General features: G+C 44.7%; 1 protein-coding gene across 11 annotated transcripts in view; it reads right to left on the reverse strand.

Moving 5' to 3' along the window:
• The window catches only part of FAM13A (family with sequence similarity 13 member A), a 229,449-nt gene that overhangs the window by 13,037 nt on the left and 194,100 nt on the right, over positions 1–22,312 (reverse strand). For 9 of the 11 annotated variants that reach the window (XM_075565797.1, XM_075565806.1, XM_075565762.1 and 6 more), the window contains 6 exons: positions 12,915–13,128; positions 10,582–10,726; positions 9,749–9,830; positions 9,107–9,327; positions 6,978–7,061; positions 3,862–3,957 (listed from right to left, as the gene is read on the reverse strand). In XM_075565797.1, coding sequence (XP_075421912.1) covers positions 3,862–3,957; positions 6,978–7,061; positions 9,107–9,327; positions 9,749–9,830; positions 10,582–10,726; positions 12,915–13,128 — 842 coding nt within the window. The remainder of the gene's footprint in view (positions 1–3,861; positions 3,958–6,977; positions 7,062–9,106; positions 9,328–9,748; positions 9,831–10,581; positions 10,727–12,914; positions 13,129–22,312) is intronic. The other 2 variants (XM_075565780.1, XM_075565813.1) reach the window with 1 other exon arrangement.

Here is a 22,312-nt window from a genome sequence, read left to right on the forward strand (position 1 = left end):
TGTTTCATTTCAGCCTAAAAGCAAGCCGGGAACAACAGCAGCAAATGTTCTGCATTACAATGTATTCCACTTTCATTTCACTTGGGGAAAATTAATACTGTCGCTCATACCAAACGGATGACAGATTACTGCAGTGCTATTAAGTAACAGTGGCCATTGTGGGAATCAATGGACAATGGTGGCTATTTTTAAGAGAAACATGAAAACATGAAATAGTTGACATTATTCCAAGGGAAAAAAATTCTGGACGATCATTATTAAACTTTGTGACTTAGATGAAAACAACAAAAATGTGTAGTGATTTGTAGAAGAAAAAGGGTTTTCCTAGACCAACTAGACAGGCGTGTACGTTTTAAGGAATGCAGATAATAGTAACTCCATCACCTAAAAGCAGTAAAAAAAGATACCTGTCAAATCATTTAATAAGCTATCATATTCTGTCCTAGCCCAAGACTTGTATGCAGGCTCAGGCAAGTAAGAAAGCAAGCAATGGAGATATACTGTATGGTTGAGTCTACGATGAGATATTATGTGGGTTCCCAAGACAGCTCTAAATGGTCATCTACAAGTCTTTGCTTCGACTGCTTATCTCTGTCAAAATACCGGTGAAGCCAAGGGTGGGCCACTCCGGCCATCAAGGGCCACCACCAGGTCAGGTTTTTAGGATGTCCCTGCTTCAGCGCAGGTAGCTCAGTCAGTGGCTCAGTCTACGAGCGCCACCTGTGCTGAAGCAGGGATATCCTGAAAACCTGATGGCCCTTGAGGACTGGAGGTGCCGCCCCTATGTTAAGCCCTCTGTTGCCTAATGGGAATGCAAACATGGCACTGTAAATATTATAGATGGGGGATAGTTCATGTACATTACAAAGAAAACTGGGTGGGCAGCAATGGATTGCGTTCTGTTCTACAAAGACAACAGTTAGACTTTCTCTCTCATTACTGTAGCACAGAGAGGCAGCGTGTCCACCTGTCTCTCCCTAGTATGCTCTTCTTTCCATGCCTAGAAATTGGCAAACACATGATTTATTAGCAGATATGCAATGCCTGTCTGTAATCACTATGGATGTACTGTATGTGGATGAATTCAGAGTCTGGCTGCTGACCAAAAACAGTCAAATTGTACAAATGTCTACTTTACATAATTCTAGGAAACGGTCAGCTGGGAAATTCCATGTATTGCACAATATGATTCATAGGGTAAACAGAAAAACAAAATGTCCTTACAAGGGCAGTCCAACATCAAGATGAACTATTGGACAGTTGCATGCTTGCTTGGTTTAACGTATGTGATCATCTTTAAATTAAAAAAATAAAAAAATCAGAAATGGTTTACATTTTTTATAAATTACTGTTTAAACTTTTAAAGTCCCCAGAGCAATCAAATGTTTTAGAGATTGGATTGTTTATGTTTCCATTGATAAGACTGTTTGTAAACATGTCTATATGCAGGCAAATTATTCCACATTCTTGTTGATGTGGTCAAACTAGCTATGCTGCCATCAGTAGGCAAAGAGATAAAGGGTAGGAACAATAATCAACAAATCAGATAAGGAATACATGGAACCTGCCAAAAATAAATAAATAAACGTTCATTTTTTTCACAAAAAAACAATAAGTTAGGCTTTTCATTTCAAAACATGATTACATGTAAGGAAACTTATTACAAAAATGTTTTGCCTGCCGAGTAGCATTTCCCCTTTAAGAGCTTTAGGCTGCGCTTATAGTGACAGCGACCGCGACGTCAAACAAATGCACTGCCGCCGTCGCGTGCGCTTATAGTCAGCGCAAAGTGACGGCTTGGTCGAGATCGCTGGAAGTCATCTCAATTTGATTTTTCCAGCGACCGTTGCCGGCACTATAAGCACAGCCTTATACTGCTACAGCATTAGAATGTGCATAGAATGTGCATAGAATGTGTTATCCTCCAAGTCTGTGTTGGCCAAGTCCAGTCCTCAAGGGCCACCAACAGGTCAGGTTTTAATGATATCCCTGCTTCAGCACAGGTGGCTCGGTTGTTCACTGAACCACCTGTCCTGAAGCAGGGATATCCTGAAAACCTGACCTGTTGGTGGCCCATGAGGACTGACGTTGGCCACAACCTGTACACAATGATATCCAATGCTTGTCACAGGTTAATCTCATCAGCGCCTCACAATTGGTGCATCGAATAAATACCCCTGTGTGACATAACAGGGTCCATGCAAATGTACACAAAAGTGTACAGAACAAACACAAAATATGCTTAAAAAAAAGGAAAAATAAAAAGGAAAGACGACGACGCACAGCCCGCGCTGCTTTGGTCCCGCTGTGCTGAAGGAGTAGATGAGTGATCACAGAACTGACTCAGAAGAAGGTGAACCCGATTCATCCCAGTGTCTGCTACTCGTGTGACTGTGGACACCGAGGGATAAAATCCCGTAATCTCCCTGAGAGATGAAGATCTCCAGTAAAGAGACCCCCTATTCCCATCAAATGTAACGTACAATGCTGTATACACGATCAGTGCTATCTATCTACAGTATATAAAATCAAACAGGAAGCCCAGCACATTTGTAATGTTCCTATACGTGAGTTTATTGAAGTGATTGATGTTTCGGTCGTACATGGGTACCTCACACCTATTTATGGCATTCCGCTCCGTGGAGAGAAGGGAAGTAGGCACACTGACTTATGCAAATAATTTAATGTGCCACAAGGAAATCCAACGTTTCGGCAGTATACAGCTGCCTTTACCAAGGAGAGGCTTCTCTTCACTTACATACCCTGGGATGTCTGGACCTCCCTGGACCCAGTGCACCGGCAGATAAGTACCCCCCCCCCCCCCCATCAGCACCATATATTATTGTGTGCGTGTACCCTTCTCTATTACTGTATACATTCCCCTCCGTGGACCAGGGCTCCTGCTGATCAGATGGGATGCCAGCAATTTGGAGGGGTCTTCTCCCTCTATTATGTATTGCTATGATTGTGCATGCTATTTCACCGTTCTAGCTGTGTCTGTACAATATCTTTTTGTTCTAGTCTCAGTATTTATAACAATCAGACACGGGCATTTAATGATTTTATTTTTATGCACTTAATCAGTGTCACAGGCCACTTGTCTCTTGGCTCTTCGTGCCGTTTCTTGTTATGGGGCTATCAAATGGTTGCTTGTCTCACTTGTTCTGTATCTTGACAGAAACGTCGAACACTTCAATAAACGCACGTTTAAGAAAATCCCAAGTGTGCTGGATTTCTTTTTCGATGTTGTGCAAACCCTTACCTCTGTGCCACACTGGTCTCGACATATTAGGAATGCTTTACTACACTGACATTTTATATACAGGTGGTCCTCCGTATCCAGCGGCCCGCTTTCCGGTGAATGCATTATCCGATGCCGCTTCATGCAGTCCGTTGGACGCACTATTCGACGTCGGACTCGCTTATCCGATGGTAACCGCCGCCGATTAACCCCCAACCCGACGGTTCGTTATCCGACTGCGTTTTGCAGGACACATTACATCGGATAAGAGAGGACCGGCTGTATATTTATTGAGAGACAGCAAGATACATACATACACTTTACTCATCCATATACTTTACTGGTAAATAGGTCACAGTGCTATATATGTACAGTAGGGAAGAATTATGAGCCACGATTGGTCAGATGGCACGCATGACCACGCATTGAAAGTGTTTAACGTACAGAATCACCCACTTGCAACAAAGCTTTATTGTAGTCAATGACATCACAATGATAATGCATTGAAATTGAAGAATATTTTTTTTTAATGTTCCAAAAACTAATTTGGGAAGGAAAACAAAACGGCTTTCACAACCTCCATCAACAAAAGACATGCAACGTGGAAGCACATCACTTACAATGACTGGGATGGTGTTTGCCCGATAGAGAATCTGCTTGACCAGCCTGTATCTGTCATACATCGGCTTCATCACTTGTCTCTCGTTCTTTGTCACCTGAAAGCCAAGTGGAAAAATATGACGTTAAAGCAGCAGTCACATCCGGCAGCAAAACCAGCCCGTGTATTATGAGGTTTTGTTTATTTACTAGCACGTATTGTAACATCTGACCGATGGTCATTGCCAAGGGACAAGGATGCAGCATCACATAAGATGAGATTAATGGATGAAAACGTTATTGTAAAAAATTAGCCATATCCAAGTATTGGGATATTTCCCCCTTCTTTTTCCCTGAATATGTCTCTCAGCAATTTTTAGAGTGAAAATAGTGGGAGGCCGTGGTGAAGCGAAGAAGATGCACACTCTAATAGAATGAGGCAGGTTCAACATTAGGGGAGATGCATTAGGCTTCATTGTCCTCTCTATATCATTATGGTGGTATACACGGACATATTCTACACCACTGAATCCTATGGATACCGTGTGATAACAGGATATGTTGTGTTATCTGGGGGAACAATGTCCCGCATTACATCTGTATGGCATTCCCCCCCTTTCTTCTTCACAAGTTTGATAAACCAAGTCTGCGCAGACGGAAAGAAAGTAAATAGTTTTCTGTGCGTCTATAGGCGAACCCACGGCAACGTAAACATGGTGACTACATACATCATACAAATGGTTACATCGGTGCTGATGTAATATGCAAACATAATGAAATGGTACAAACTCAATGGTTCTCAAAACCGTAGTCCTGAAAACATTAATGGTGGTCACCCAAGCCTTTCCCAATTAACACCAAACAGCCCTCTCCTGCAGTCTGTGCATTTCCCAGCACCACAGAGGGCTGATTTCCAGTTGCATTTCTAATCATGTTGAAACATAGTTCATGTATAATAAACATATTAATGACCAGATCTACTGTAAGTGTCAGTATGGTGGACCTGCAAATCATTAACATTCAACTGGGCAGCAATATGGAAGAATGTGAGAATCCCTGGTCTGTCACAAGTCTTATCCCACACAGTCAACATACAATTGTTCCATGTTATTTTTTGTTTTACTGCTAATGGGGCAGAGGGAGAAAACCAAATGTTAGAATCCCAATAGCTTCCAATGAAGTAATGGGATTTTCATCTTCTTTGCCACAATAGGATTACAGAATAAATCCCCTAGTAACATTTGTATGGAAATTATATCTATATTGAGATCGCAAAGCTGCCTCCTGCAGGAAGTAAATGCTTAGGATATATAATGGATTCCTGCACCAATAAGCTTATACGCTGCTATGATCTTTGGGCCTTTCTTTTAGTCTTGGTTGAATTAAATAAAATGACTCTGAAGCCGCCAGAACTTTTCCACCCAGTCCTAGTACCAAGAAAGAAAGAGGATTAAAGCCATTTTAATAAAAGCTAGAGAGAGAAATAAAAACAAAAGTTACAGTTTAATTAAAGTGAACTCTCTAAACCTTGGAACACAAAAAAATGAATAATATTGAAATATACAAATATATATAATGATATAGAAATTCCCAATGAAGTAAAAGATCAGAATGAAAAAATAAAGTCAAGACAACATTAAGAAAAGGACTTTTTATTTGGACCACAAAGGATTGAATCTTTGCTTTGTAGAACCAACAGTAAAGGACCAAAGATAGAAAGAGGGCTTTTTCTGAAATGTCTAAAAGGAGTAGCCCGCCCTCCCACCAGAACCCACCATGAAGCAATGGGACCTTAAAGCAGAGCCGTGTTATTGTCAGCTCCGGGGGAACCTCTGGTTTCCGAGATATTTACCGGTAAAGGTAACGCCAGTACTTCCTGATCTTTAACCCTTCGAGTCCCAGAGGGGTCGTGGTGCCAGAGTGCCACGACCCCTCAGGCACAGTGCGGTCATGTGACCGCGGCAGCTATTGTGGCGGAAGCGGAGGGATCCATAGGAACGCAGGACGCAATCTGACCTGGAAAAAAAACCAAGCCCTTTGAGGTAGTCACTGCGTCATGCGTCTCCGGGAGTGCCAGTCCCCATGACTGGTTAAATCCCCTGCATCAAGCTGGCCAATAGGAAGCCGGAATGGATGACGTTGTGACTTCCAATTGGCCGCTGTGACGCAGGAGATTTAAACCTCCATTTTGTTTCCCCTGGAGAGGACAGTGCTGGCGCTACCTTCAACGGTAAGCATCTCAGAAACCAGTGGAAAGAGGGCATTTCAACTCTGGGGGCCCCATTTCCCGGTCCGGGTAAAAATAAGAGAGGGGGGGGGGGGGTGTTTAAAAATAACAATATTCAAAACTGGAAATTGCTGCTTTAAACAAAAGGAAAAATAATATTGCAGGACTTGCTCCAACAAAAATCGAAATAAATACGGCATCAGTTCCTCTGATAACTGATCATGACAATTTGAGAAATGAGTAATAATTTTGGGTGGAAAATTGCACAGGAATGCATGTATTCATTCAACACAGGAGACACTATAATATAATGGGATTGCGGTTTTAGGTTTTAACCGAAAAACACTGAAAAACCACCACTGAATGAGCATCTTGCACTTTCTGTTAAGACCGATAAACCCCGGGAAATGCAGCATCATTTACTATTAAATTCCACCTCTCGTGGCAGCGCGTCCATAGGTAAGAGACAAAAGCATCACAAAGGAGTATGGGAACTAAAACTAAAGGGCACCGATGAACACCAACGTCACATGCGTGTCGTCTATTTATTTATTTTCATTGTTAACACCGATAAACTGATTTTTAAATAAAATGAAAACACTAGAAAACAAAAGAAAGAAAACATCGATTTTCCGGAAAAAATAAATAAGACACAGAAGACCGGAATCCCTAATTATGTCAGAGTAAAATTAAGCGGACCCATGAAAAACCTGGCAATTTACAAAAACTGCTCAATTCATTGATTTTAGCTCCTTCTGGCACGTATCCATATTCACTATAGAGCAGGTTTTCCATTAAAAAAAAAGAGGAGTAACAAGTAGAAGAAGTTTATAACATTTTAAGAGAAAAGGTCAGTGAAAAACACACAGCACATACAGCTTCTAGCATGGAGATTGTGGAAAGGATACATACCGGCCTGCCATGAACGCTTTCATAATAAAGCAAAGCTTTCTGGAGTGACACTTTCTCAGCCGCAATCTGATCTCTGGTCATATCCTACAAACACAGCCACACGGCGAGAGGGTTACTGCTGCACACTGGGGTACACACGTCTATATGAGAAATGCTCAATGCTCATTCCTGAATGCCAGGCTTACTGCTGTAAGTGCAACAATACCTGGTACTTTTAGAACTTGGGCCGTTAGTCAAAAGGAGGTCCGGACAGGACGGGAATGGCATTATTCATTCAATCGCGACCGGTTGCACTGGACCATATTGAATAATAATTGAATAAAACACCTAGTATTGCTATGGCTGGCTAATAAAATATAGCCTTTGGCCTCGGCATCCGAACGATTCATGTTTTTTGTTAAAGACAACCTTTTTTACATTGTGCAACACCTGCTATAAAATATTTGTTCCGTGAACCCCTAATTAATAAATATTATTGCCTACTAAATCGAACTATTGCCAACAAAACAGTTTGACTGATCCCAGGTAGTATAGTATCCTTAGCTTGTGAGGGGGAACACACGCTTAATAAAGCCCCAAACTGCACCTCTGTGTGCAGACAGCATGTGTGGGTACAGCTGTCACTTACTGAGGCAGCTTCCAAAGTCACACCCCACAATGCCTTGCTGCTGTGGATGCAAAGCATTGTGGGGAGTGCCTTTGGAAGCTCTTGCTGTGATTGACAGCTTTACCACCAAGGGGCAGTTTGGGGCCTTATTAAGTGCGCCGTCTCCACACGTGCTCAGGAACCCACTACACTGCCTGAGATCCTCTATTACATATGTTTTGGGTCGAACCCCTTGGGGAGCTACCGTGAACCCTTAAGGAGTTCCCGAACCCCCTGTTGGAATCACTTGTTTAAGGCATAACTTATGATTGCAAAAGGCAGTGCATGAAGGCGAAAGAGAGGCATGTCTGCACTGTACTAACACTTTGTTTATCCTAAAATCTTTTTTTATCGTTAATTATTTTCCAACCTGCAAACATGAGCTTAAAAAATCACAGTGCTAGGCACTTTCTTCGTGTGTGACCTTGTGTGCCCTAGTGCTTTACTCCTCCATATGTTTGTCTTTTCACTGGTACATCTTCCCTTATTGCACACATTGGGGAGGGGAAAGAGTCTAGGCATATTCAAAGCACAATTGACCCAAATAGTCTCATTTTCATCTTGCGTCTCTTTGCATTGATGTGTTAAGGTCTTTATTCCAGGCTTTGCATCGTGTGTCCGCTTGCATGATGCCCAGATCATACTGAGATGCATCAAACACATTTTTTTAACAACATTTAAAAAAAGGTTTCTACAGTGTTTATTCTATAAAAACAGGCAAGTCTTTCTAAAACAGATCCCATTTTCTAAATAGAAAAATAAACAAAGTGTGTACTTAAATAAGTACTCGGGTCCAAATAAAAACGTTGAGGTACTCAGTAACTTTTAGTACACGTTGATCACTGATCATATTTAATTTTGCCATTTTCTACAAGAGCTGTAGTGAAAGTGTGAGGATGCAGTATTGCCAAGCTACTGTAATGGTCATTGTGACTCCGTATTTCTGTGGCACATGGAAACTGGAATAAGAACTATTGGGAACCAGAACGGTGTAGTTGTAAAAAGAAATTGAGGACTGGATGAAGGTTTTATGATGACATGGCGTCAGGCTGGAAAAAAAACTGGAGGATGGGCTTATAAAAGGATTTCATGTCACTTTAAAAGGTGCATAAAACAGAAACTTGAAGGTTTCCACATGGTAAAACAAATGTAATTTTAGTGGTTGACAAAAGATGTGGCATCACATCTAAAATAGTATATAGTATATAAATAGAAATTTCCAGCAACATTTCGGAATGCAGTGATTATGATGCGTCTGTATTGATAAATGCAAATTTGATATTTAGCTGTACTAAGATAATTTAGTTTCTAACCATATTTATAGAGACTCCAGGAACCTTAACTTGTGCTAAACTGATGACGTGTCTCTGCAATTGGGCTGCGATGTGTATTATTTATGCATTTGTGTTAACTCCTCTTCTGCAATGTGTCTCAAGACTTTGCAGCAGAGATAGCCTGTAAAGCCTGATCGGCAGATTCATACCTTAATATCTTCAGACCGGTTGACTTCAGCTCTTTTCTCCTGAAGCTTCTTCTCAATAGACTCCATTGTAGCCTCTAAGGAGGGCTTGGATGCCTTCTCTACTGCCTCCTGCTTCTTCTCCTCCTCCCTCTCAAGGCGGGAACCAAAGCTTTTGGGGAGTGTGTTGCTCCTCTGACGCATCTGCGGAAGCAGGTCCTCTTCAGAGATCTTGATCTTTGACTCTGGAAGATAGAGCAGAAAGTTGTGATGAAATAGTAACTCCCAATATAGCACCATTGTATTTAAATGAATTAGGCTCAGGCTACCATTACATGGAGAGAAGGGGAGGTTCGTGGTAATAGCTTAATGATGCGCTTAAGGCCACCTCCACATACAGGTTGTACATAAATACTTAAAGTAGTGTAATCTGGAGACAGGAATCCCAGGTAGTGGCGAAACTTGGTAATGACTGGCTTTGGTGCCAGTGAAATTGTGGGCCCCAGTTCCCCTGCCCTGCAGAATTGATAGCTGTACAGTACTAGGGAATGGGCGCACTTAAGGCTGTAAGGCTTTGGTGAGTTGCACCTGCTGCACCAGATATTGTCCCGGCACTGAACCCTGGGACAGCTTCTACAGTAGCCCCATTTGCACCACTCCCACTACCTTTTAACTGTTTCCGAAATGTCGCCAGCTCATTCATCCATTTCAGGACCTCCAGATTGGTAGCCTTGTCACGGTGAGAAGGCTGGGAAACAAAAGGCAAGAACCTTCCATGAATAATCATTTTATCACAAAAACAAGAAACAAGGCTGGAACTTTACACAACTACAAAACAGTTATAGTGGTTCAACAGGTGACAAAAACCACCCACCATACTAAGTACAGTGAAGATAAAATACCACGGGCTGTTATCTGCATGTATTTCATAAATCTGCTTCATTCATCCAATCGTCACGTCATACAGTATCTGAGCTGCAGACAAGGATTCTGGGTAATGTCAGCTTCCTACAGCATAAGCAGGGTAATAACATCTATATAAAAGACTGCCCACCAAGTATAGACCTGAACGTTTTAATACATGGGGTAATCATAGGATAGGAGTTCCGGTTGTTAATATAATGGCAATATATATGCATTTTCATTGGTAAAGTATATTCTGCCCTTTTTTGCACATATTCAAACGTCAATGCCACTTTGTGCCTTAAACCTGTTATGTATTTAACGGAATAAACCCCGTTAGTGTTAGATGAGCTTTGTGCTTTAACCAAGTCCTTCAATGCACTAGCGGCCAGCGCAGCAGGGGTGGTTAATTAAAGCAATAACCTTTTTTTGCGCTGGATGAGATCTAGAACGTGTTGCTTTTTTAACCACTCCATTAACCTCTATAATGATGAAAGCATAAATGCACGGCAGGCCAGCCCAGAAGTGGTAAGACGGTGGACAACGGGTATCATTAGTTTATGTTCATGACAGTATTCTGTAGAACGTGCCCTTACTCTGTATTTCCGATCTTCCTCAAATTTCTCCTCAAACTTGCGGATTTTTTTCTTGAGGCTCTGGATCTTGCGTGTGAGCTGCGCAGGCGTCAGGTCCTCATCTCTGTCGTCCTCGTGTGAGCCCAGTGAGGAGCTGCGTCGCCGGCTGAGAGGACAGCACATGATTAGCAGGGCAGGCAGAAGTCATAAGCTTACACGGTCAGCTGCACAGACACACAATAGCTCTGGGGACTTATCACTGCCACAATTAACTCAGGTTATCAAAGTATAAGTCATCAAGCCAGGCAGAAAACAATATAGCTACTTATTATGCTCATGTTTAGAGCTGCCTCTTGCCAAGAAAAATATTGTGCTGTGCGCAATAAAGACGTGATCTTACATCAGCTGGTCCAAACCCAAGGCCGCGTCCATAGTCCGCACGACATTGTGTGCGCTGCAAACAAAAGGCCGTACCTCAATGAGGACGGCCATAGCGTGCGTGACCGCGCCAGATTTTTTGCGAGGCAATTTTTTGTGATTTGGTGGCGCTACGGCCGGGTCACGTGCGCGGTTCAGTCAATCCGCGTGCACATGACATCACGGGCACGCCTCCCCGTCGCGTCTCTGCCTCCACATCCCACATCCCACGGATCACCTCTGCAGCAGGTGCGTGCGACGCCGTGCGCGCTTTCTATATCCGAGGCTTTGGGCGGCTGTCTCCTCAACCCATTACATAAATGGGAGGCACTTGCAATGTACTGAATAGTAGTACAGGAACAACACAGGCCCGTAGGATCCTGAATTATTATGCCCAATATAATGAAACAGGGTTATAATTGAGTGAGAGAAAATTAGAGAGGTCAGCTAAACTAAAACAAGGACCCCTTCCACCTACATACAGAATGTAAACACTGCTGGGCAACTACCAAAATATGTGCCGACAGGAAAAATGCAGTTAAACATTTTTGTGGTGATGTCCAAACGTGATCAATCAAAGAAGTGGTCTAATAAAAAAACAAGTCTTGAAAAAGGGAGCCACTGTGCGAAATACGGGCCGGGTGCCCTCCTTTGTTACTCCCTCACCTTTCTAGTACACTGTGCTGTGGCCTTTTTGCCATGCTAACTTTTACACACGTGTGTCCAGAGGGGTTATGAAGTTTTATTGGAGATGCATTTGAGGTAAATCAATACGGTCCTAAAGAGTCTGGTGTGCTTATTTCAGATAATAACAACAGTTTCAAGGCAAAGAAATGTAGAACCACATCATTAAGGTTTCCCTGGGAACCGAAACATCGGGATTGCTGCTCCGTCATGTTGTGACTATAAATAAAAAACACCTCCTTTCCTTTGCACGCTGTGCCATTACGCTCATTAATGCTTCAGCATGGGCTATACACTAAACTACGTTTTATTTATGGCAGATTTATGTTTAGAGGTATTTTGAAGCTATACTTGACTTCTTGTATTTACTGTGGGAAAGATGTTGCTAAACGTCTGATGTGTACTGGCCTTCTGTGAACCGTGTAACATGCACTGAACTTCAGAAGGCCTGCAGATAAGAGCTCATTACTGGCCTAGTACCCTGCTACCCCTTCTAAACAGAAACCCTCAATCACTGGGAAGGAATCTCCTGTCATTTAGCACTGCGGGGGAGCGCTGCCAAGCTACCTACATGTTACCATGAGTTCCCAGTCCTGGTTTCTCAATAAATATCATTCTTCTCAGAGTTACAAGATTAGTATAAAAACCAAAATGTACTGGGATTTAAGTTAGAAGACCAGGACTGGACTAAGGAGTGAGGACTCACGATGACACGGGAGTCCGATTGACAATACTGCTGTTGGTTAAAGGCCTGTGCCCAGTAATATCACTACTTCAGACCTGGCAATAGTTAGCGCAGTGTATTTCAAGTGCATTGGCATTAATAAGAGCTATTCAGTACTGCTCTATTGCGTTTCATGTTCATTTTCGAGTGGAGCAACACAGTTCCTTCCCCCTAAACCGCAATGGCCAGCTCTTCATTTAGTGGGGAAAGTACCCGCCCCCCCCCCCCAGCCCCCCAAAAACAATTTAATGAGTTCCACTTTTTCCCTGTAACCAATGCCCGAGAACAGAAATTATACTGATCACTCGTTTTTCTACCAGAGTCCTCCCTTGTTGCTGCATCATATGTAGTGTTGCATATATATATATTACAATCCCTTTAAGTCTATCTTGCTTGCGCAACTAATTTTCTAGTGTTACATTCAAACAATTCAAAACTACAACAAAAAAACACTGCAGGTAGCAAATGTAGATCAGGCACCAGTCATGCAGTGAGACACGCAGTAAGAGATCCCATTGAAGGACCCTACCTCATGAAAGAATGGGAGTTGGGAGGAGACGGGGGCACTTCTGTGTCATCCAGATACTGCTGACTCTGTCCGTAGGCATAAAAACGAGGTGACAACATAGGGTCACAGTCCCCATCGAGAAGCTGACGGATCAGACGCCCAGCCTGGGGTGACAGATGGGCCTCGTCGGAATCTGTGCCATCCCGTTGCCAGGAGGTCAAAGCAGGAACAGGCTCTGTAGAAAACCGAACACAAATAAATATTTTACAAATCATAAATAAAAATAAAAAAAACACATTGATTTTAAAATCTGCGTAAACACACCTTCTCCCCCCCCCAAAAAAAACCCAACAACCATCACCATCCATATTACACGGAAGTCAGTAAAATCCATATCAAATACCAGCAGTTATCTCTGTACAAAAATGCAATAAAAGAAAAGGTAATCGCTGCTGTAGAAAAGCCACAAAAGGCTGCAAAATTCAGCATTAAAAAAAAGTGATTTTGTGCATTTTCCCAAATTAAAATTGTGTTTGAGTTTTTACTCATAGTACTTCTGTGAGAAAGAGAGCATTTGTTGCCACGATGATAAAGAAAAGTATAGGAAAGGCACATTCCCATCTTATATGGTGGTAGGTGTAACCGTGCAGTTAAGGCCATAGCACCAGTTCGTGAACATGGGCCTTAGATCGCTTCACGGTCACAGGGAGATCCCTCTGACAACACAGAGGTTATAGAATAGGGCGGCAGATACAAAGAGAGAGCTGAAACCACAGCACTCGTCAGGCAAGATCTGCAACTTTTCCATCATGGTGACTAGCTGACCCAGATATGTGTGACGTCCCCGCCGTAACTAAGCTGCATTGCATGCTCCTGCTTAGCACGGCGCGATTAGACTCACTGCTTTGATAATGCAAGTCTTGGCAAACCAGCGACCATAAACTCAGCACAGAAAAGTCATCCGGCAGAATGGAAACATTAGGAAACAGGCAACTGCTTTGATGAACTTGGAAAAGGTCTCTGCGGTATTTCAAAGAACCACATTTTCTTGCTTTCTAGGAGCGGTCACATATTGCCTGACCTGCAGCTAAGTGTTGGGAAATCATTCTGCACACTCCTTCCCCAGCAGTGAAAGGATTGAGTTGCAGTGACATACTGAAGGAGGTAACAAAGTAACAAACCAAAAATCTCAGGACACCTATAAGAAGTTTCAAAAACATTTCTAACGCTGGTTTATAAATGTGGCGAGCTGAAGCATGGGAGGCCTTCCTCTTGTAACCTCTTTTTCGATAATATCACAATACATAATCATTACATTTGTTTTCAACAACCTTTTTTTTTTGTTGCAAACTAACAAGGATTACCCCTTTAAATAACCACAATGAGGGGTAAACTGAGGTGTGGTCTATACCACATTAATATTGTTGGGTTGCAGCTTTGCTGTTCCAAAAAATTCAAACTGTACAACACTATACAACCTATTTAGAGATTTGAGTTTAAAGAGCAATACCAATTCAATTAACAGCTAAAGAAGTGAAATAAGTGCCTCATTAACAACATGTCTATCTTCTGTTCTATTTTAGCGAGATACTTTTAGAATCATGTAATTGTTTCAGCCTGATCACTGTAAGAATGTCTCTGGCGCTGTGCTGTGTTTCAGCCTGATCACTGTAAGAATGTCTCTGGCGCTGTGCTGTGTTTCAGGCGTAGCCTCCCCTAATTATATTCCAGCTCAGCACCCTGCAGTGACATTCCACATGGATATGCAGCCAGGGCACAGGTGACTGCTGACACAGACCTTTAAACTTCCAGGTGTCTGACGTAATACAGTACGTGCAGTGTGTCCGGTGCCTGGCTCCCTGGCTTCTGTTTGAAATGGTTGCTTACTGCTCATCCCACGCACGCTTACATGACAACGTGTGCTGTGAAGTGGCTCTGGGCACAGAAGTAAATAAGGACACGGTGACAGGCCTCCAACTTGGGAGTCCCGGGTGAAACTAAAATATCATCTCATCATGGCATAGCGATGTAAACATGAGCTTCGAAGAAGTTTTAATTAGCGAAGGAACAGGACCGCACCTTCATAAAACATATGGTGACGTGGATCTTGCTACTAACTGTAGGCAGACACTGCTTGCCAGGGGCAGATTAGATGCTAAAATAGAGGGGGGGGTGGGGGGTTGGTTATATGAAAATGACTAGTAGAGCAAAGGCTGGCTATTATAATATAGGCATTTTCATGTTAGAGGGTGAAGTGGCTGTGTAAAGGGGTGAGATAATGTTGAAAAAATGTAAATAAGCATTTTTCACAAATGTATTGTGCATTGTCGTCTTTCTGCATCAGCTGCGGTGAATTGTGCATACAGTTCCACCAATCGATATCACACATTGGAGATCATTATGCCGGAAACACAAAAAACATATTTTGTAGATTGGTCAAACTATAACGTACTCAAAAAGATTCAGAATGCAAGCATAATACAACGCTGCCTAAAAAACCCACATTATTTCAGAATAAATAACGAAGAAACATGCCCGAAACAACCCTTTACAGAAAGAAAAGTGCAACAAATCATTCCCAGAATACATATACTGCATGAAGGACATTTCTGGGGATATACTGTAGGCACGTGTGCACTCGCATGCAAACTCAGCAGCCTCACACAAACACTCTTACATTACATCACTTTTGCCAGTGTTTACATTTAACGGAGAAAGATGTTTCCTGTTCAACAAGTGTTAGAATTGTATTCACCATGTGTAAACAGACCGATTATTATACTGGCACAGCAAAAAAAACATTTATACAATCTGACACATTTATCTCCAACTACTTTAACAAGGTCAGTGGCAGGAGAAAGGGATGGAGCGACAGTTCCCATTAAAACTGGGGTGCGTAGGGTTTACAGAGGCCCCGCACGCTTCCCGAAGGCACTTAAATTAAGTGCCGGGGAAGGCCTCTGTAAACCTTACTTACCGTGGTTCAGCTGGCATCTGGAGAAGCGTCGTCACGGCAACTGGGAACCACGGTAAGGAGGGAGGGGGCGCGCGGAGAGGAGGACAGCTGGCTGAGGAGCGCAGGGGAAAAAGATTGTGCTCCCCTGCTGTAGGGTGTGATAGCGCAAATGGCGTGCTATCACATGAAAAGTCCATTGACTTTAATGGGGCTTTCCCTGTGATAGCACGTCTGCTGCGCCATCACACCTTACAGCAGCGTTGCGCAAACTGTGGGGCGCGACCCCCAGGGGGGGCGCGACACTGCCGACGGGGGGCGCGGGGTTTACAGAGGCCCCGCGCGCTTCCCGAAGGCACTTAAATTAAGTGCCGGGGGAGCTGCAGGGCCTTTGTAAACCTAACTTACCGTGGCTCCGGCGGCTTCCTCCCTGCGTCGCCATGGCAACGCGTCGTCAAAATGACGCTGCGGGGTCATGTGACGTCACGTTGCTATGGCAACGTGACGTCATTACGCCGGAGCGCGGGTAAGTTGGGGTTGGGGGGGCGCGGGAGTGAGGGGACAGCCGGCAGGGGGGCGCAGGGAAAAAAGTTTGCGCCCCCCTGCCTTACAGGATCAGAGCCTAAGGCCTTGGGCATGGTCAGCAGGCGTGCTGGTACTTACCAGTGAGCCCCTACAGCCGCAATGAGAGCGGCTTTAGTAGGGGCTCGCCTACGCTTCCGCAAGCGTGCGGAAGTGTAGGTCTTAGGTAAATTTTAAATTCAAGCGTTTGCCGGAGTGCTGGGCCGGTCACGTGAGCGGTTCGCCCAATGAGGGCGAACCAGCTCCGTGACGTCACTGGCCCGTCCGTCGACACGCCCCCGGACAGCGCGCTGTCTAAGGCCAGGGAAAGCACCCGCTTTCCCTCAGCCTCAGCGCGCCTCCGCCAGCAAGGAATAACCCCGGACGAGGCCTAAAAAAGATATCCCCTGCTACTCAAAGGATTTTTTTTTGCATTATTGAAAGAAAATGAGAGTGGATTTTACTTCTCATCTTAACCCCTCACATTACCTTGTAGGCCGCTCTGACAGCGTTGAGGTTTAAATTGCCAAAATACATGCAAGTCATGCACTGAAATTCGCAAACTCTGCGAAATGTGCCATTTTTTGCCATCCCCGAAAAGGTTTGAAGTTTGTAAAAACAACAACAAAAAAACCTGAATGAACCAGAGGGCCACGGACCCTCGGGCACATTGCGACCACCGATTCTGGAAACTATTCTTCCATGTCCCTGCGTGCCACGGAATATAAAATATTAGCCCTACAACAGCACAGGTCTTTTACATATATAGGATCAGTGGAAGCACTGTGTGCTAGGTGATAAGGTTGAAAGGCAGGTTTGCAGACCTGTGAATGTGCTCACAAGTGATATTCTTTATTGCCTATATGCCAACGGTGGAGGTTTTTTGTTGCCTTTATCACCTACCATAACATACACATATATACATACATATATATTTTAAGTTATGGTGGGTGAAAAAGGCGACAGAAAACCTCCACCGTTAGCATATAGCCAATAAAGAATATCACTTGTGAGCACATTCACATGTCTTAGGCCTGGGACCCGCTGCGCTCGTTGGCGCGGGCGGCAATGTAGCGAGTTCCCCACCAGCAGGGGAATCCTCGCGAGCCGGTCCCGGTCCCCCCTGGCGGCACAGCTGACTACACGCTTTGGCGCGTCAGCCGCTAGGAGACACAAGAGAATGGTGTTTCCTAGCTTCGACGCGTCACGTGGTGTGGCTGTGAGCCAATGGGGAGGGGAGGCTGCGGGAGGAGGAGAGGCTTCGGGGAGCGGGGAGGAGTGTGGAGTGAAAGCAGCGTGAGTGCCTGTCTCTGTCTCTGTCTGTGTGTGTGTGTGTGTGTGTGTGTGTATGTGTGTGCCTGAGTGCGTGCGTGCCTGTCTCTGTCTCTGTCTGTGTGTGTGTGTGTATGAGTGCGTGAGTGCCTGTCTGTGTGTCTGTGTGTGTATGTATGTATGTATGAGTGCCTGCGTGTGTGTGTTTTTTTTACTTACCTGCAGCCCGTGGCAGCCCGTGGAGGGAGGGGGGGGAAGAGTAGCGGGTCCCTCCGCTCAAGCCACGCCCCCCCCTCCCTGTCAATCCTCCCACTCCCGCCCACCTCCCGCTCCGGCCCCCTACGTCATGGCCGCGCCCCCTCACGTCATGGCCGCACCCCCCCCCCCGACCCGTTTGGCCACGCCCCCCGCGACTACTGAAGTTTCCTGTAGACCGCAGATCGCGGTACAGCGAGTTGCACGCGCCACCGGCAAGCAAGCCAGCCGTGCGGACGCGTGCAACGGGACCTTAGCCTTAGACAGGTCTGCAACCCTGCCTTTCAACCATTATCACCTCGCATACAGTGCTCCCACTGCAGCAAGGGATTCTGGGAGATGACATGAAAATGAGCACACAATGTGTCACCTTTTGCCTGGAATATCCATTCACATGGAGCCCATTAAAGCTGATGTATCGCCGTTCACACAGCTTTTAAACACAGCATGAGACTGGCAAAGCAAGTTTAAACCTCTCACATACATGTTTCAACCTTGATGGGTATCATCAGTGTGAGGTTGGTATAAACTTGCTTTGAAATATTTCTAGGCTGGGTAGGTTTACCATACATACATACATACATACATACATACATACATACATACATACATATGTAACGGGTATTCCCTATGAATACAGCCGCTACTACCTGCTGTGCAACCTGTGTGGCTCTCAGGAGCCTAAGCCTCCGCTAGGGGAACCTGGGGTACATACATATTATACATCTCTTGGTGCAACGCCTCCACCTGGGAGGGATCCCAACAGAGTGGGAGGAGGCCCTCACAGGAAACAACCACACAAAGCGAGTAAATGTAAAACAGGACTGGCTTTACTGCATAGCAACATATATCAACACAAATCAACATGCGCCACGGCGGACGCTAACCACACTGGGTGTCACGGCGGACACTAACCACACTAGGCGTCACGGCGGACGCTACCACCTCTAGGCGTCACGGCGGACGCTACCACCTCTAGGCGTCACGGCGGACGCTACCACCTCTAGGCGTCACGGCGGACGCTACCCTCCCACAACGTGACCCCACCCTGTATCCAGTAACCCCCACCCAAATGTCTCGTACTCCCAGAGTCAAATACCACTGTGCATATGTGTGTGTGACTGCGCAGCCACTGTGTTTGGTGATAGGCCTGGTTGGTGCACGTGAGTTGCAGGTTACCTGCCCGGGCTCCAGCCACGGGTACCGCGATATCAATCCGCACGATCCGACGTTGTCCTCCACACCGCGTGGGTTGAAAGTCCAGCGTGAACAATGTCTCTCCTAGTCTTAGGGTCTTTGGTGGTGTTCTGAGCCCAGAACCCACCTTGCAGGGCCGCACGGCGTCAGCACTGTGTCCCTGACTATTTGACCAAATAATGGGGCGGTGTCCCTATCTAGGGCCTGTCCCTAAGCTCCACAAGTTATTAGGTGGCTCAGGACCTAACTGGGCCCTTGGGGGCTGCTGGCCTATGCAGAGGGTCACTGACCCCTGCATCCACCTCTTACCCCTAGCTGGTCCGGATCCTGACTGCCTGCGTGCTGCCAAAACCCCGCGAAATGTATCTAACTGGGAGCAGGGGAATCCGGCCTTCCGATTGGCTCCCTGGCGTCAGGTGTCTCTGCCCCTAAGCACCCTGGGGGCTGGCAGTCTATTCTCGCGCATGCGCGAGCTGTCAGCCTCCCGCGCTGTGCATTGCCATTGCGCATGCGCAACAGCCCTGTGTATGGCGGCGCCCTGCTTCCCGAGCCGCCGGGCCGGTGGCAACGCGATCGCGGCCTTAGCGACGGCCTGCTCGCGTCCCTAGCTACCAGGGATCTCTATGCTCGCGCTCCAGCCCGATCCACACGCGCGCTCGCAACTGGAAAGGAGGGGGTGAGTGCGCGAGGGGGGGCCTGGCTACACGTGAGGGGGGACCTGGCTACACATACATACATACATATATACACACACACACACATACACCCCCCCCCCCCACACACACACACAGTAGCATATTCACACATCACAATATATCCTATCGTTGTCCATGTGGCTCTAACCCTTTCCTCTTTCAGGGCTTCTTCCCCCATTCGCATACGCATCGTCTGTGCACGAGAAAACAGGGAGTGACAGCTATCACAACCTGAGGTAACATTAGAAGCCCGGCCTCCCATGTATTAATATAATGCTGGCAGAAAGATAAAACGTTCATTATTCAGACAAGGTCAGAGCAGGAAGGAGACCGGAAGGGGAGAGTTCCAGACATTTTGTCTGGCCAAAGGATAATAGAAAATGAAAAATTAATTAATAAAAAAAAAAAACGCACACACTAATCTCCTTAGAGGAGAAAGTGCTGAAAGCTTCTCTTATAGAGAAGAGGGGCGGCTGAGCAGAGGTGTGTATATGTTGTAAAACTGTATGTATAGCTTTCCTTATATAGCGCCCACAGTATACTCAGCTCTTTACAAAAGAGACAATACAATACAGGGAATTATAGACAATAGGATAGGAAATCCCTGCCCCGGAGAGCTTATAATTTAAATATTGGTTTGATTCAGCTGTCAGAGTGAAAACTGCGTCCTTTTTTTCTTTTCAGTCATCATTAGAAATAGTAAAATGATGATTTATCACACAAGATTCATCTCAATGTCTATGGTGAAAATGGCAGCCATCTTAATTTCAGCCAAACGTCCATGAATTAAAAAGGCTTATACCTGCGGCTGGCAGCACCATAACAAATAAAAGGCTTCTTTTGTTTCTTTGGAAATTAATTTCAAATTGCCTTTCTTTCTTCCAAATTCCCATACCAAGTGTGTTTGCTTTACCCTGCCCTTATCAGAGAGCCAGTAAACACAAAAGGGAGAGTGATTGGGGCCCTGCTTGCGCAAATGCTCGGGAGGAGTGGCTCAGTGAGTAACAACACTGACTGGCACTGAGTTTGAAGCAGGGGAACCTGGTTCAATTTCCGGTGTCGCCTCCTTGCGACTGTGAGCAAGTCACATTATCTCCCTGTGCCTCAGGCACCAAAAACATAGTTTGTAAGCTTCACGGGGCAGGGACCTGTGCCTGCAAAATGTCTCTGTAAAGCGCTACGTAAAACTAGCAGCGCTATACAAGAACATGCTATTATTATTATTATTAATAATTCAGTGACCTAAAAAAGGGAAGAAATAAAATATCTTGCACTTCTTCATGTTACAAACTTAAAAAATGACTTCAAAATACATGAACGTGTCACAATCATTAGCAAGCTTTGGTTATGGGACGGGTTGCCCATTAAATCTCCTTTGCTGCCAGAGAGGCCCGCAGAGCACGTCTTCATGCAGTGTTGCGGGTTTCACTGGCAGGGAGTGTTTTAGATAAGAGATGTACGAGAAACAAGTCCACTGAAGAATACTTTCGGCTGCAGAACAGGGCACAGAAACCACACTCTGAAGACCAGAGCTGCGCTGGGATATTTAAATGTGCCCCTCTGGTGACCTGCAGTGTTTTCTGCTTCTGATAATGGAGGCTATCAGACGCGCTCTTTAAAAGAAAATAAATAAATCATGAAACGCAGCAAGCAGATGTCTGCTAACCAGCCCCTAATACAGTATCTTGCATCCAATTGACATTTGAATAAACTTTCATCTAAATAAACTGATCAGCGAGAGGAATATTTATAAAAAAAATTTTTTACATTTTTAAAAAAAGCAGAACAGCAGTAATAGTCAAGATGAGGGAATAAGAATATGTGGCAGTTTTTATTGGAAGTCTCTGGGTCATTGACAGACCCGTGCACATTGCCATAAGGAGACACCAAGAAAGTCAGAAGATTTCCTCACCCAATTGGTAACCAGTTTTTTCCCAGTGGTGTGGCCACTTTGGAAGATAATCCTGAATAACACTTTCTGTCTGTGAAACGCTTTGCATTCAGTATGCATTCTCACAGTGTACCTGCTCGTCAGCAAGTACAGCTTACCCCTTCCCAATCACATCTTACAGCATCACCACTCGTGTTCTTTCTGCTCACCTCGACATGGGCCGAAGCAGCACACTTCTCAGCCTGCCCTTTTACTTCTGCAATGCCCCTTTTTATGTTTTCAACATTCACTGCTGAAGAATAGGGATGGCCATTTTTTATTTATTTTTTGCCAACGTTTCAATTTGCCGCTAAATTGCAGTTTCTTCGCAAATGAACATTTTCACAAATTTGTCTTAGCTTGGAAATATATATATCATTTGTTTTAATTATGCAAAAATTCAACTAAGTGAAAGGAAAAATTTGCTTAAAAGTGAAGCAAACATAAATACATTGAAAAAAAAAACAAAGCTTGCATTTAAAGAAAACTGTAAAATAGAGACCTAAGCTGCGCTTATAGTGGCTACGCGCGCGTAAACCTCTACGGAGGCCCGAGG

Source organism: Ascaphus truei, chromosome 1 (assembly GCF_040206685.1).
Source record: "Ascaphus truei isolate aAscTru1 chromosome 1, aAscTru1.hap1, whole genome shotgun sequence".
In the NCBI taxonomy this organism is placed as follows: domain Eukaryota; kingdom Metazoa; phylum Chordata; class Amphibia; order Anura; family Ascaphidae; genus Ascaphus; species Ascaphus truei.